Source organism: Schistocerca americana, chromosome 9 (genome assembly GCF_021461395.2).
Source record: "Schistocerca americana isolate TAMUIC-IGC-003095 chromosome 9, iqSchAmer2.1, whole genome shotgun sequence".
Taxonomy (NCBI): domain Eukaryota; kingdom Metazoa; phylum Arthropoda; class Insecta; order Orthoptera; family Acrididae; genus Schistocerca; species Schistocerca americana.
Genome location: NC_060127.1, coordinates 57,446,669 through 57,464,053, shown reverse-complemented (window position 1 = coordinate 57,464,053; position 17,385 = coordinate 57,446,669). Strand labels below are relative to the sequence as shown.

The 17,385-nt window shown below is 41.6% G+C and overlaps 1 protein-coding gene across 2 annotated transcripts in view; it reads left to right on the top strand.

The window, feature by feature from the left end:
- Positions 1 to 17,385, top strand: part of LOC124551147 — an 86,013-nt gene that overhangs the window by 55,338 nt on the left and 13,290 nt on the right. Inside the window, exon 4 of one of the 2 annotated variants that reach the window (XM_047126111.1) lies at positions 391 to 3,293. The exons of the other annotated variant lie outside the window; for it this stretch is intronic. Coding sequence (XP_046982067.1) covers positions 391 to 1,250 — 860 coding nt within the window. The 3' untranslated portion in view covers positions 1,251 to 3,293. Of the gene's footprint in view, positions 1 to 390; positions 3,294 to 17,385 lie in introns of those variants that run through there. 2 annotated transcript variants of the gene reach the window in all.

Genomic DNA, 17,385 nt, shown 5'->3' with positions numbered 1-17,385 from the left:
TGGTCAGAAGAAAGGAAGGAAAAACACAGTGAGAAAGTGGAGGAGGATAGGCAGACAAGAATAATGACTAAGGAATTTAAGCACCTCAAATAAATGATTCTGCAGATAATGTCATAAGATCTGTAGGATGTTTGTGGATGATACTGTTATCTGTAGGAAGCTTGAAACCTAAAAAGTCTTACTATGGGTGGAAGAAAAGTATAGTAAGTTAGTGAAAAGTATAGTAAGGTTTAAGCTTTCACATACAATAATTTATTTCAAATGCATTCACCTTCTCTAGTATAAAAATGGCATTTATTTAACAAACACAAGTTGTAGTTCCTGATATGCCTGGGACTACAGTTTGCTGTGTAGGTAATCTGATTATAATTTTTTGTTCTTTCAATATAGGTGCTGGGCACTCATCTTCAGGAAGAGTAGGGAAGACACAAGTGAAGAAATCTGCTTCAGACCGGAAACTCGAGTCTCAAAAATTGAGATTAGCTGCTAGAGAAATAAGATCCGACCGACGACACGCAGTTAAGAACAAGAATACGTCGAAAGTACAAAAGCAGGTTCCGAAAGCCGACAGAATGCCAACAGTTGCAGGGGGAGAGGAGACTGAAGATGAAGCGCTGTACAAACAGAATATGTTGATAACACCAGATTCGGAGCGAAAATGTTCAGCACGTGAAATCGAAAAAATCAGAGAAGCACTCGTAGACGCTCTTGAACCTCTCGAGGACGGGTGTTTTCCACAGTTTTACAATTCGAACAATTCGCAGGGTGTTCTCATCCTTACGTGTGCCAACGAGCAGACAAAGCAGTGGCTGGAGAGAACTGTGCCCCTGCTGAAGCCGTGGGATGGTGCGAAGCTCTGCGTAAAGCCTAAAGGGGAAGTAGCACGAGGGACTAAGGTACTATTTAAGACACCAAAGTTGTTTGCCAAGACAGACCCTAAAAAAATCTTGCTGATGCTCAGCACTCAAAACAAGACTCTAGAGACCAGGACGTGGAGGAACGTGAGTGCAATATCCGATTCGTCAGGCCAGACTCTGGTCTACGTAGTCGACAATCGGAGTCTTGAAGCCATCCGAGCCTTGAAGAATAAAGCGTATCTCGGATTAGGCAATGTCGAGTTAGTTATCTTAGATGAGGAGGACAGCAAGCAGCCCTCTGTAGATGCAGACGTGAAAATTGAGGCGGAAGATGGCAAGGACACCTCCGTAGATACCGACACGGCTCCTGCAGAAAAATCTGAAGTGTTGTGATGTTCGTATTTGAGAAGCAGCCACAAACATTTAGACAATTGTTGCTTGAATACAGCAGATCCGGAAAGAACTTCATGTGAATTCAGTGTCCTCGTACAGTGTACCAAGGAGGACAGTGCGTGTGCTCGAGCTGCTTCTAGCTACAGTGCAAAATTGTTTATTTGGACTGTGTGAGGCCAGAAGTAAGCCTACAAACCAGGAGAATGTGGTAATACAAATAATGTTGTTGTGGTCTTCAGGCCAGAAACTCACTCAGTGCCTCTCCCCTTATTAGTCTATCCTGAGCGGGTCCTTTTATTGTTGTGTAACTACTGCAACCTATATGCATTTGATTCTACTCACTGTTGTCGAGCCTGAGTCTCCCTCTACAGTTTTTATCTCTCACACTTTCCTCAATTACCGAGTTGACTATTGTTAGACGCCTCAGGACGTGTGCTGTTCACTGGTTTCACTGATCTCTTCCATCAGTCAAATTGTGCCATAATTTTCTGTCATTCCTGACTAGATTCAATACCTCTTCATTGATTTTTCATTCTGTCCATTAGATCTTCTGCATTCATTTGTCACACTACATTTCTAAAGCTTGTATTAACTTTTTATCTGTACTGTTATTGCCCTCATTTCACTGTGATATAAGGCTACTCTCTGCACCCTTTACCCTTAAATTTATGTGATATATTAACATATTTCTCTTTGCCAGGGAAGCTTTTCTTGCTTTGTCAGTCAGCTGTCAGTTATTTTCCTGCCTAAATAGCAAAATTTGTCTGCTTTTAGCATTTCATTTCCTAGTCTGATTTCCCCCAGCATCACCTATTGTAAAGGAAATGCACTGCCTTATGCATCTTTACCTTTTATTTATGTTCCACTTATAATCTATTTCAAAGGCATTATCCATACTATCAACTGATCTTTCAAGGCTTATAATAACAAAACATACTGTATGGTTCATTCTGATGTAAAACTATGTAACAAACAAGATTTTACAGTTTGTTGAAAAACAAAAACTGTCCTCTTAGTGGTACTTTTTTTAAAAAAATGTATGCCACAGTGTGTGCTGCCTCCCTCGCCCCCTGCTGCACTTTGTCTGTCGCAGTACCACAAGCACCGACTGATGTTTTCCATACCTATCTCACAGCTTCCATTTATGTATTATATGTTTATAGAAAATCACCGTGAGCCATATCAAACACAGTTTCTGCAAATTGTATACTCAGCATTATATTTAAAAGTCATCTAACGTAAGGAATGAAAATAAAATTTTCATGAAGAACTAATAGGGTACGTGAGAGCTATAAAAACGACGTTGTATTGTAGCAGCGACATGTTATATTTCAGTGTAGCTGTTATGTGATAGATGTGCACAATTCTCAACATTTCCTCCTTATTACAAACTTTCCAAGGCACTGTACGTTATGTCTTTCCTAAAAAAATAAAGTGAAATGCAAGTTTTTCTTTATTCGTTTGTTAATTGCAAATGCACAGTTACCATTGAGGAAATGCCTCTCAGTAAGTTATGCACCACTAACGTCTGTGCTGCATACAGTTTGTGGTATCCAGTGGTCCTGATAGCATAATGCAACAGAGAGCAGTGGGTTGGGGGCTCTGAGATTAATTTCTGCTTGGGGAAATGTTGAGTTTGTGGAAAATAAACCAAGGCAAATTTCTTCGCTAGGCAATGAAAACCTCGTAACTCAAATTGGTCAAATTTTACAGGAGAAACAAAAAACTGATTATAGAAATCACATAGGGACCTGATTAGTCAATTGTAGTGGTTTCTGCTACACAATATGGATGTGGTCATTGGTACATAAGACTTTATTATGCACTTCAGATTGTCTGCCGGTTTTTGGAGTTGCGAGGTTTTCACAGTTATTTTTTTGGTAGTGATGGAGATAAGAGGCATGTAACAAGTGCACGGTTAAGAACTGAAATGAATGAATGTTTAATTTGTTTTAAAAAATACTTACTTAAACTTTGCATTATATGTGTATTATGAAACATCTGTAAGGATACATTGTTACAGATATTGATCAAAATATTAGAATCTGGATGTTAATAAATTACAGTGTTTAAAAAACATAGAAACAATGTTGTTAGCTTTAATTAAACTTTTATTACTGTAAACATCTGTGCAGTTTATTAACATTTATTATTGTTACTATTACTGCTACTATCACAGTCATAGGTGGCTGTAAACAAGTTTATTTTCGGCTGCATTTTTTTAGGCACAGACATGTTCTCTCATTACAAATGTGAGGCAGTGTGTCATAAAATGAATGCATATCCTTAGGAAGGACCAGCTTTAGTTGTTGTAAATGCGTAGACTTTTCTGCACTGATCTTTAGTGGTGAACTGTAGAGAGGGGGCACTGTAAATGAGCTGGGTATGTTTGACATCCTTCTTGGAAGTGGTTCCCATGTATTGCTGAATTTCAATTTATGTACCATTATTCCAGAGGGATCGTACTTAAGACACCAGATATCATTCACTGTTGGATCCCGGCCGAATAGACGAATAAAACGTGAGTTTATCATAGGACTTGAAAAATGTGTGGTCCAAATAATTGACAACATAAGGTCTAGGACTTTGTCTTGCGTTAGTACAAACTCCTACATAAGCAGCAGGAGTATAAATGGTCTGTTTTTTAACTTCCTTTCTATGGTGGAGTACATAGAATTACACTCCATTTGAGTGTGACCTTTCTCCAGAAATTTTTGCACTATTGTAATGTGTTTCTGATTGGCAAGATAAGCCTGTGCATTACTCATGACTGAGTTTCAATTCTGGTACGTGCATCCGTCACTATAGAAAATAGCTTCTGAATGTTTCTATAAAATGTGTGAGTGTACTGGCAAATTCCTAAGCTGTTGGTCCACCTTCTCTCGCGCCAAAGGTAACAATAACCATCATTACTTTTTAAATCATAGATGGTAAAGTTGTGGACCTTTAGTTTGCTTTTATAGTACAGTGCGGATGCTTTTAGTCTCGGAGAAAGCAGAAGTGCTTGAAGGTCCATAGTAAACACTCTAGCTGGTCCTAATTTGTCACTATTTTTCGCTTCCCTTGCCTCAGTTTTTCGGGCCATATGCAAAGAGTATTCATTGTCTGAGAGATTTCCTGTCTAGTGAGAACAACAAAGATCGCACTGGTCCTTTTTAGGCGAAAATAGGGTAAGATTATTTTCGTCGAATACCTTGCAGAACTGTTTGTAAGCAGCTGGGATTTGTCCTCTTTTCTTGCAAAATTCTATGTATTTCCTATGTAGTTCTGATTAACTCTGCTAGTTAGGTTCCAAGTAGAGTTTTGTGGAAGAATGACGCCAGTAATGCGATTCCAGTTTTGGCAACTGTGCAAAAAAATCTGATGCTGATTGTCGTCCACCTGAAACTTTCGTTGGTCTCTCCTGCATTTGAGGCCCTTCTGCAAGCGTTCTTCCTGATGCACTAGATGCCCATGTTCTGACACTCCATTCACCTAAGCACAAAGTATTCAGAAACATAGTCTTGCAGACAGATTTCTGTGTCCTTCTATTACAAAATTGTAATGTAGTGTGCTATACCAGTGAGATTTATTAGATTCTGAATTATTTCTGCGTCTTTTAACTGGAACGTAGTAGACATGGCTTCTAACAAAAATTTTTCTTTCACCCTAAGACATATCCTGCCAGAAATTATTAAATATTAGCTGTCTGTGCTCTTCTGTAATATCCTTGCAAGTCCTGTTCCTATTTAAGGAAGAATGTTTACAAGTACATCGTGGTTTCATTTCCCTCCTACTTCTGCTCATTGTTGGACTCTTTTTGCCAAACTCATCTTTTTGCCTAAATAATCCTGTACCCTCATACATTTTTCTTTCTGCTAACTTTGAAGTGGTTGATTGCTTTTTCTTTTACAGTGCTGCTTAGTACTTTTTACTCCCACATCAACTTCATCATTGTCATCTTCCGTGCTGTTGTTACTGCTATGGTCATTTTTGTTTTTATCCGGATCATAAACATCACTACTGCCACTGAAGATATCATCCTTGCTGCTGTGTTCGAAAAGACTTTCAAACTTAGAAGTGGAATTCGCCTCTGTATTGGCTTCTTTTTCTGCATTATCCATAGTGTAAACAATAATGTCATCAATAATATTTAAATAATTTAATCACCTCAATTTCAAACAAGGATCTTACTTGAAGTTACAACAATATAAACTACGGTTTACCTTCATTTTGTAGGTCTACTCTTTCTTTTGGTGCAGGACAAGGAGGAACCTGACTAGAATCTTCTTCCGGTGATTTTATACGGTATGACCCATTGTCGGCTTGTTTCACAAGGTGAAGAGTGAATTTACTCTTTTTACCCATAGCTGGAAACAAAGTAGTTACTGTAGAATGTATAGGATTCTGTTAAGTTCTAAAATTAAAACCTCATATGTACTGAGTGCTGTCGGCTTTACGCGCGATGAAAAACTCGTAAACCAACATTGTATTTAACAAGGTTATTATTAATTCCGTATTTTAAAATGCAATACACAAATACCTGGAAATACTAATGTGTACCTGTAGCAATAAAGCAGTGTTGGGTCTGTCAGACAGAAAGGTTACTGTCACATCAAAAAACATTTTAATCTCGGAGCATGTGTTCGCCCTGCGCACTAACAATGGTGATTACCGGAGATGCGAGGTTTACAGCACAAACTACATATCACTAGAGATGTGAGTTTTTCATTATTGCCACTAGATGGCGACACTGTACAACGCTAAGAAGGAAGGTTTCAACAGGCTATGTGGCATAATTGTCTACATTAGTTTTTCATTGCCTAGCAACGATTTGTGCCAGACTGAGACACGAACTGAAGTTTCCTGCTTTTCATGAGCAGCTGCCATAACCCCCAGGCTACCTGAGTATACATCCACGTGGGACTCAGACTTTCACTTTCACCGTCCCTGGTCTTTTTACCAATTGCGTGTCTAGCATTTTTGACTGGTTTTCATTGACATCATTTCATGTCATTCCGTCTTCATTGATTCCATTGCCATTGATCCATTCTTTTCATTTCAGTGACCATAATTTGATTGATATACATGTGTAACTAATAAGAGATGGAGCCTCTTGCAGTGTGGCAAATTGCAATGCAATAAATGCAGTTTTAAAGAACTGGCTTGGACCGCATAAATTTTATCATTATGTTTTAATTGCAAAACCAATGTGCTTTAATTATTTAATAATCTTGCCCATTAATATACAATGCAAGTTTATTCCCAGTGTGACTAATACCAACGTTGTTGTGATTTTACCCAGTTGACCTATATCCCTATTTGCAGTTCTTGTTCCTGTGTTTGATTTGTGACGATTCTTACAAATTATTGACGGTGAAAACTAGCACTGCATCCACTTCTTGCTTTTTCTGAGAAGGGATAAATATGTTACAGTCCTTCTCAAAACATGGTTTTTGTTCTACAATTACTTGCCTGGGTAATTTGACAGAGTTGAATTGCCAGACGTTTTTGCTATACAGATGCACAGTTCGGGTTCAGTTTCTTGCAACACACTGATGCCTTCCAGTCTAAATATCGAACATATGAATACTCCGTGTCACAGAAGTTCCAGGACAGTATTAAAAAAAAAATAGAAAACTGCACTTATTAAGTAATGATCCTTGTTCCTATCTAAGTAGTCCCCTTGGCTATCTATACACAGTTGCCAATGTTTCTGGAAGTCATGGAAGCAAGCAGGGAAATTTTCAACTGTGATGCCTTCAGCCTCATTTGTCACAGCCTGTTGAATGTCTGTGATATCTTAATGTAGCTTTTCTTTGTGCTTCTTCCCCATGGAAGCAAGAAAAATCACAAGGCGAGAGGTCAGGCGAATATGGCGGATGTGAGATGGCAGTAACATAATGTCTGTCCAGATACTCGATTACAATAAAGCACTATGGGGGTCTTGCATTGTCGTGCAGTAAGAATCAGTGCTGAGAGAGCTGCAAATCAGAGTGGCAACATCGAATTGCTTGTCGCAAATGTTTCAAGGCTTCGATGTAAATAGTTTGGTTCACTGTTTCACCTGGAGGAACATATTCATGGTGAAGTAATCATTTATTATGTAAGGATCGGATCAACATTGTGTTCACAAAGGTTGCCATGTGACTTTCTTTGATGCTGGTGATCTGGAACTCCATCATTCAGCACTTTGATGCTTTGTGTGAATGTCATACTGGTAGCACCCACTTTCAGCCCCAGCAATAATCTTGACAAAAATGTGGGATCACGTCTGACTCTATACAGTAATTCAGCAGATATTCGTAGTCTCCCCTCTTTCTGTTCATCTGTTAATGTGTGAGTGATGAGTTTTGCATTAAGTTTCCATTTCCCTAAATCTTCGCGTAAAGTCTTATAACATACATTATGGTTCAGATTACATTCTCCTGATATCACAGACACAATTACATGATGGTCTTCTTTCAGAAACTTGTTTACACCCTCCATGTTTGCATTGGTGAGTGCCGTAGACTGGCCACCTGCTCTGGGGTCGCCTTGCACTGAATTTCTGCCATTGGAAAACCTTTTGTGCCATTTGTAAACCTGACCGCTCAAAAGTGCCTCGCCTGCATATGCTTGCTTAATCATTGTCCACATTTCACTAGCGGTGTTCCTGAGCTAAACAGTGAACTTAATGTTCACTCTTAGCTCATAGTCAGCATCCATTGTGTCGCCTAAGCTAATGTGCCAAGAACCCGAACAGTGTGTTCCTAAGCAAAGCCCTGCTACCTTGTGTGTTTGTACATAAACGTGGCCGAGGTCATTTCAAGGATGCACACATACCATTTAACATAAAAACAACATTCGTTTCTTTTTAGTACTACAAACTAAGAAATAAAAAAAAACTGTCGTGGAACTTTTCTGACAGAGGAAGTACAGTGGAATATTGCAACTTCACTGTGCTCTTTTGCAGGGAACGTAGTGGATTATTAGATTTACTGAATCTAAGTGGTGTCAAGACAATTCTGTTAAAATCAACAGGAAGGAAATTCAGAACACAAGCAAATAAATCCATCATGATAACAACAAAATTTAGTATTTGCAGCAACAAAAACCATTAAAAAATAAATGTAATGGAGAATTAATGTAAGACCCAAAATACTAAAAGCTTCTGCATAACTTTCTTACTCCAGTTCTGCTGAATAAATAATTTATTTAGTTTGGATGCATTGTCCCAGAAGATTGTTTCATAATACAACAGAGAGCCAAAAATACGCAAAATAAGCCAGTACCTTGTCTTTATGTAAAGACAACCAGATACTTCTAAGATCAAAACATGCTAAACTGAATGTAATTATTTTATCCATATGTTGACAACAGTTTAACTTTTTATCGAAATGGACCCCGAAAAATTTCACGCAGTGCTTCATTAGTGTAAGACCATTAAAACCTAGATCTGGGGTAGTAAGTGACTGGCTTCTGCTTATTTGAAATTGAGTAATCCAAATCTATACATGACTAAGAGTTAAATTGATTGTGTGAATCACTTGTAGGCCAGTTTAGCTATCTATATCTACATATATACTCCACAATCCACCATACAGTGCATGGTGGAGGATATCTTGCACCGTGGTAGTCAACCTCTTTCCTGGTCCACTCACAAGGAAGTGAGGGTCAAATCTATATGCCTCCATACAAGCGTGTACTTCTTGTTTTCATGGTCTTCAAATGAGATGTACATTTGTGGCAGTAGAATCAATTTGCGGGTTGTCACAGATGCAAATTCTCCTAACTTCCCCAACAACATTTCAGGAAAATCTCTTCTCCCCTTCAGGTATTTCCATTTGAGTTCCTAGAGCATTTCCATAATACTTGGATGTTGATCAAATCTACCAATAACAAATAATAGCAGCATGCTTTTGAATTTCTTCAATGTTTTCCTTTAAATGAGCCTGTGGAGGATCCCACAAACTTGAGCAGTACTCAAGAACTGGTCGCACTAGTGTTCTTTACATGAGCTTCTTTATAGATATGCTACACTTTCTGAGAAATCCCCCAATAAATGAAGGTTGACCATTGTTCCTTCTTCCCCCCTCCCCCCAGCCCCCTCCATGTTGCTTACCGTACATGCTCGTTCCATTTCATGTTCATTTGCAGCATTGCACCTACATATGAGGGGTGTCCATAAAATAAGCTGCCCAGTTTTTTTTTTTTTTTTTTTTTTTTTTCCACAGTGTAAAACATGTTTATTTCATGAATGCGTACATTTTTGGAAAGTTCGGAATTTAACCTATTTATATACATAGTCGCCACTGAATGTCAATACATTTTGCAAGTGGTGTACGAGCTTTTGAATGCTCAAGTCAAAAAAATCTGCCACCAAGCCACACAAATACCTGAGAACCGCTTCTTTCAGCTCTTCTCTGTTGCCAAGATGCGTTCCACCCAGATGTTTCTTCATGTCAGGGAAGAGATGGTAGTCACTTGGCGCTATGTCCGGGCTGTAGGGTGGGTGTTAGACAATACCCCATCCAAATTTTGTGATGAGCTCATTGGTGGCTTTAGCTGCGTGCAGTCGAGCGTTATCCTTATGCAAACGCACCCCCTTGGACAGCATACCCCTCTTGTTTTGAATTGCTCGGTGCAAATTTTGCAGTGTCTCACAGTACCCAGCAGTGTTGATTTTTGTACCACTGGGCAAGAACTCACACAACAATACCCCCTTTCGGTCCCAAAACACTGTTGCCATCACTTTGCCGACACTTTGCGTTTGTTTGAATTTTTGCGATCTCGGCGACTCTGGGTGCTTCCATTGATTGGACTGTTCTTTGGTTTCAAGTGTGCAGTATTGTACCCAAGTCTCATCTACAGTGACAATGGAGTTGAAGTATTCCTCGCCATGAGTTCTGTGATCTTGAAGAAGTTCTTGGGCTGCTTCAACGCATTGACGTTTGTGGCCTTCGGTCAACATTCTTGGCACCCATCTCGCGCAAACCTTAGCATATCTTAAATGCTCCAACAAAATCTTGTCAATAGAGGTTTTGCTGACATCAGGGATCATTCCGGAGAGCTCACGAACCGTCACTCTTCGATCTGAGAGCACCATTGCTCCAATTTTGCAATTCTTTCGTCAGAAACAGATGGCTGTCCGGAACTCTCCTCATCGTGGACGTCGGTACGCCCGTTCTTGAACTCTCTGCACCATTTGCACACGTGTTGTACGCTCATACACTTGTCTCCATAGATTTTGCATAGCTGGGAATGGATATCTGCTGGTGCAATGTTTTTTGCAAACAGGAAACGGATCACTGAGCACAGCTCACACCTGGCGGTCGAAGCGAGTGGGAGATCCATCACGTACGGCTGCCAAGCCAAGACTGAGCTTCACAGTCAGGTCACTAGGGAGGGGATTTGGAGTGGGGGAACCAAGGTACACTATAGAATCGTGGGATCCACCATAACAGCGCTTTTCAGGACTGTAGCTCCATGGGAACCTTATTTTACGGACAACCCTCATGTTTACTTGATGTGATTGCCAGGCAGCACGCCACCAACACCGTGTTCAAACACTACAGGCTTGTCTTTCCTGTTCGTTTGCATTAACCTATATTTTTCTACTTTTAGAGCATACTGCCATTCATCACACCAGGTAGAGGTTTTGTCCAGGTCACCATCATGTATAATCCTGCAGTCACCCAACAACTACACTATTCCTTACACTACAGCATCGTCAACAAATAGTCACAGATTGCTGCTCACCCTGTCTATCAGATCATTTATGTATATAGTGAACAAGAGCGATTCTATCACACTTATGTGGGACACTCCTTCACTAACAGTCTGTATTGCGGCACTGTGTCACATGCTTTCTGGAAATGCAGCAATAAGCAATCTGCCTGCATTTCAGTGGTTTGCAGAATAATGTAGGGTAAGCTGAGCTTCACACAAGCTATCACCTGTCTTGCCTCTGTTTAGATCACGTTTAGACCCTTGATTAGTGCGAGGAGTGCCTGCAATGTGATTGACTCTGTCACAGAGTAAGTATGCGTATGCCAAAGATGAACAACTGGTAACTGTGAAGTGTGAAGCTTTCTCAATCAAATGCAGGATCTCCAGTGTCTGTAGGCAAATCGATGTGGCCATGGTCTTCATTTTTGTAAGAGCTGCTGTTTTGTTTTGTTGGAAAAATAAGTGTAATAACAGAGCAAAAAATTGTCCAAGTTTCACATGAAAATTGGAAAAACTGCAGCTGAAATCTGTTACTAAAAAAAAGAGGATGACGAAGACTGCTTATCACGTGGATAAGTTTTTGAGAGGTTCAAGCGTTTCCGAAATGGCTGAGAAGACAGTGAAAATGAATCATGCCCTGGACAGCCTTCAACATCAAAAATGGAAGGAAATATCAAATAAGTAGGGAATCAGGTTTGATGTGACCAGCAGTTGAGTATATGATCAATTGTTGAAACTATAGGAGCTCTCAAAGGATGCTTAAGGCAAATTTTCCATAACCAATACAACTTGAGAAAAATGTGTGCGAAACTGGTGCTAGCTCATGAAAATGTTTATACTGACGGTGTGAATACCATTAAAAAAGATCCAAATTTCTTGGAAAGAGTGATAACGTGATGAATCTTGGTTTTTCAATTATGATCCAGAAGCTAAGTGCCAGGCCATGCTTTGGAAGGAGCCAACTTCACTGAGAGCCAAAAAAGATCAAATGAGCAAATCAAGATTCAAAGTGCTGGTGATAGTTTTTTTTTATATTCATGGAATTGTTTATCTTCATTGGGTTCCCAAAGTTCAGAATTAATTGACATTACTATTTTGAGTTTCTTGCTCAACTCCATGAGAAAGTAAGAAGAAAGGACCCAAATTGTGGAAGAACAAGTCATGGGTTTGCATCAAAACAATTCACAGGCTAATACCGCACTGTCTATTAAGAGGTTTCTAGTGAAGTACAGCATCCCAGTAGTAGACCACCCACCTTATTCACCTGATCTACCACCATGTGACTTTTATCTATTCCCCAAGGTATAATCTGCATTAAAGGAAACAAGATATTAGTCTGTTAAAGCAGTGAAAGAAAAAGCAGATCAAGGAGCTTACAGAAGACGACTTCCTGCACTGTTCCCATCAATGGAAAATTTGCATATTGTGTTGTAGGGATAGAGGAGAGGAGTATATTGAAGGTGAGAATACATAAATATACACATTTTCGAAGCAACATATGCTACATCAATAGTCCCATTATTTTATAGCCGCACCTCTTATGCTTATGTCATGAGCAAATATTATAATTTCTGAACTGCCCTTTGTCTTTGTAATTTATTTGTGTAGCTGAAGAACAAGAATGGGGCCAATACTGATGCATGCTGGACCCCACAGATGACTTTCTTAATACCTTTGGCACCTATCAGGTCATAGGTCATCCAGGACTGCTCACCATTCACTTCTGTCTTTGGCAATTTCTCTCAATTCCCCCTGATGTACATTCTTTATTTTGCCTTCCACCACCCTCTTTCATGTTCATCCAGGCCTGCCCCTCGTCCTCATTCCCTGGGGATGTCATTGAATGCCTTTATCTTAATTCCTCAGTTGTGCTTTCTCAATGTGTGTCACAGTCTTCTCTGCTTTCTCTCATGTATTTGTCCTTCTATGGTATTTGTTTTCTCCATAGATCCTCCTAATTTATTTTTTTATGGCCACCAAATATTTATGATGTGTCAGAAGCTGTGTAACTATGGTGATATCATCTTTACTTTCCAACTTTCACTGGCTTATACCTGTGTTAAAAATATGAATTTTAGTTTTGCATGTGATGTTCCTGTATCAGCGTATCGGCTACAATTTTATGAAGGCAGAAGCTGCTTTCTTTACGCAGTTATTCACATTTTCTACAGCTGCACAACCTTCTGTCAACAAAGCACCCAGATACAGGAGTGAATTCGCAGTCTCCACCAGCTGCTGCACTGTAAACAGTGACAGCTTCGAATACCGGTTCTCTAAATTTTGCCAATGGTGTTTCTTGAAAAGACTTTTGCCTTTCTTCCAAGGATTCCTATTTGAGTTCCCAAAGCATCTCCATAACACTTGCATGTTATGTTGTGGATTGGCAAGACAGCCAACCCACTATGAGAGAAAGCCGAAAGGCACGCGTTTTAGCTCACGCAGGCTGGCGTGAGGTCTGGAACAGGTCAAGGAAATGAGACTAACAAAAAACGTACGTAGCTGCTGGAATACTTAACTTTAATCCATAATTGGTGAACGTCGCTCTTGAGGGTACATGTTTTACAGCATCAATCGTAACTGGTAATGGCGCCTTGCTAGGTCATAGCAAATGACGTAGCTGAAGGCTATGCTAACTATCGTCTCGGCAAATGAGAGCGTATTTTGTCAGTGAACCATCGCTAGCAAAGTCGGCTGTACAACTGGGGCAAGTGCTAGGAAGTCTCTCTAGACCTGCCGTGTGGCGGCGCTCGGTCTGCAATCACTGATAGTGACAACACGCGGGTCAGACGTATACTAACGGACCGCGGCCGATTTAAAGGCTACCACCTAGCAAGTGTGGTGTCTAGCGATGACACCACATGTTACTCGACTCTACCAGTAACAAATCTAGCAGCCTGCCTCTGAATTGCTTAGAAGTCTTCCTTTACTCCAACCTGGTATGGATCCCAAACACTTCAACAGTACTCAAGAGTAGGTCGCACAAGTGTCCTGTACGTGGTCTAATTTACAGATGAACCACACTTTCCCAAAATACTCCCAGTAGAGTAGTCAACCATTTACCTTCCCTACCATAATCCTCACATCCTCATTCCATTTCATATTGCTTTGTGATATTAAGCACTCCGTCTTCAGCTCACAAGTGGCCCATCGGGACCATCCAACCGCCGTGTCATCCTCAGGTAAGGGTGCGGATAGGAGGGGCGTGTGGTCAGCACACCGCTCTTCCAGTCGTTAAGATGGTTTTCTTTGACTGGAGCCGCTACTATTCGGTCAAGTAGCTCCTCAAGTAGCATCACAAAGCTGAGAGCACCCCGAAAAATGGTGTCAATGCATGGCGGCCTGGATGGTCACCCATCCGAGTGTCGGCCACGCCCAACAGCGCTTAACTTCGGTGATCTCACGGGAACCGGTGTATCCACTGCGGCAAGGCCGTTGCCACTTCGTGATATTGCACCCAGATATTGAAATGACATGTCTGTGTCAAGCAGGACACTACTAATGCTGTATCCCAACATTATTAATTTGTTTTTCCTACTCACCTGCATTATCTTACACTTTTTTCACATTTAGAGCTAGCTGCCATTCATCACACCAACTAGAAATTTTTGTAAGTCATCTTGTATTCTCCTACAGTCACTCAACATTGACACCATACCATACACCACAGCATCGTCAGCATACAATCACAGATTACTGTTCACTCTGTCTGCCAGATCATTTATGTATGTAGAGAATAACAGAGGTCCTGTGACACTTCCCTAGGGCACTCCTTATGATACCTTTGTCTCTGATGAACACTTGCCTTAGAGCACAACATAATGGGTTCTATTACTTAAGAAGTTTTTGAGCCATTTGCATATCTGGAAACCTATTCCATGTGCTTGAACCTGTGTTAACAGTTTGCAGTGGGGCATCGTGTCAAATTTTTTCCAGTCATCTAGAAATATGGAATCTGCCTGTTGCTCTTCATCCATAGTTCACAGTATGTCGTGGGAAAAGGGCAAGCTGAGTTTCGCATGAGCAATGCTTTCTAAAACCGCGCTGATTCCTGGACATAAGCTTCTCAGTCTGAAGAAAGTTTATTATATTCAAACTGAGAATATGTTCAGGGATTCTACCACAGACTGGTGTTAACGGTTTATTGGTCTGTAATTTTGCAGGTCTGTTCATGTGGCCTTCTTATATACAGGAGTCACCTGAGTTTTTTTCCAATTGCTTGGGATTTTGCACTGGGGAAGAGATTCGCTATGAATACCAGCTAGGAAAGGGATCAATGCGGTAGAGTACCTTTCTCCAGCAGAAACACAGAGTTGAACAGATCCCCCTCTGTTTCATCCCGCAACATGTTGAGCCCTATAATGCACGCTTCACTGAATGGGAATTGTTGCAGGCTCTTACTTACTCCTGAGACATGGCCCCGGCCCCGTATTCCATCCACAACGAGATGATCCAACACGTGGATATTCCCCAGAGGCAACGTCTCTTCACGGTCTTCAACCACATTTGTTTTGCAGTTGCTTTTCCGTCAAAATGGCGAGACAGTATAATTATCCCTGTCCTTAAGAACGCAATGTTCTTAGGAACTCAACGTCTCTCGACAGCTACCGGGATAGTGTCCTACATTTTAGAGACACAGTGCGGTTTGTGGGCCTAATTTTTGACTCCAGGTTCTCATGGCTGCCACACCTACGAGACTTGAAAGCCAGAACCCTGAAGGCACTGAACATCCTCCTCAGCCACAGGTCTTGGAGAGCAGACAGGGCCCATCTCCTTCAGTTTTATCGGGCTTTTGTGTGTTCATATGTTCATGGCTGGACTACGGATGCACAGTGTATGGGTTAGCGAGGCCATCTTATTTGCAGATCCTTGACGCTGTCCACCATGCTGGGATTCGGCTGGCCACTGGTGCTTATCGGACCAGTCCCATACCCAGCCTCTGTGCTGAGGCTGGGGATCCGCCACTTACCATCCAGCGGCAGCTCCTGCTGGTGGGCCAGGCTTGTAAGTTTCTTGCAGCTCCAACCTCGCCTGCTCACCATATTGTTGCTCATCCACCTCTGGACCGCCTTTTTTCCCACCGTCCCCGGGCTCCGATGCCGTTTGGGATCCGTGTGCAACGTGTGCTAGAGTCCCTCGGTGTGGAGTCTGTACAACCCCACCTCCTGGATTTTAACTGCCTGCCACCCTGGTTACTGAAGAGGCCCAGAGTGATTTTAGATTTGGTGCAGTACACCACCGTTTTTAATGCAGCATTTTCTGCCATTTGATCCGAGCACCACGACTATGTAGCTGTTTTTACGGATGGGTCAAAACAAGGGGATTCCGTTGGTTGCTCTGTTGTTTTTCCGGATCGTGTCCTCAAGGTCCAACTGCCTCAGACTTTTACTGTCTTTGATGCAGAATTGTCTGCGATCTTGCGGGCACTGGAGCAGATGAGACATTCTTCCTGTCCTAAATTTCTTGTCTGTTCCAATTCACTAAGTGCCCTTCACTCATTGTAACGTTTGTATCCGGCAGATAAAATAGTCCAGACCATCCAGGGTGCCCTCCTCCAACTTCAGCGACTGGGGAAGGTGGTGGCTTTCTGTTGGGTTCCAGGGCATGTCGGCATTGCTGGGAATGAAAGGGCAGATCTCGCAGCTGAGGAGGCATGTCTCGATCGACAAGTATCTCAGTGTGCTATCCCCCTGCATGCACTCACCTCGCTGTTGAGCTCACGAGTCATGCGTCGGTGGGAGGATGAGTGGCTGGAAGTGACTGACAATAAGCTCCAAATAGTCAAGCCCACAACGCGTGTGTGGTGTACTTCCTTTCAGCCCCGTCGACGGGACGAGGTTCTCCTCACTTGGCTTGGGATAGGCCACAGCCCTATGACGCATGGCTTCCTGCTCCGGCGAGAGGACCCTCCAATGTGTGGTGCTTGTGGCGTCCAGGCTACTGTGCACCACGTTTTATTGGATTGCGTTTTATTTTCAGACCAGCAGGCCGTGGCTGACTCGCCAGCGGACCTGCCATCTCTTTTAGGCAACACTCGGACGAATGTGGTTAAAGTTTTAAAGTTCTGTGCCATGTCAAATGTTTCTACAAAGATTTTAGGGAGAGGATCTTAATTTGCTCACTGTGTGACAAGCTCGCCCATATTTTATGTAAGTGGCCAGCCAGTGACAAATTTCCTGTGGCATTCTTGTTACTACGTTTTCCCTTTTCTTACGTTTTACTTTATTATGTAGCATTTTCCTTCTTTTCCTGCTTTCTTTGCGTGTGTGCTTCAGTTTTATTAGGTCTGTCCACATTCATTCCTTTTAATGTGTGTCAGGGCGCTGATGACCTCGACGTTGAGCGCCCATAAGCCCCATCACACACTCTACAGCTACCGGCCAATTAGCCTGATGAATGTACTTTGCAAATTGCTCGAGAGGATGGTCAGCTTCAGATTATGTCGGGT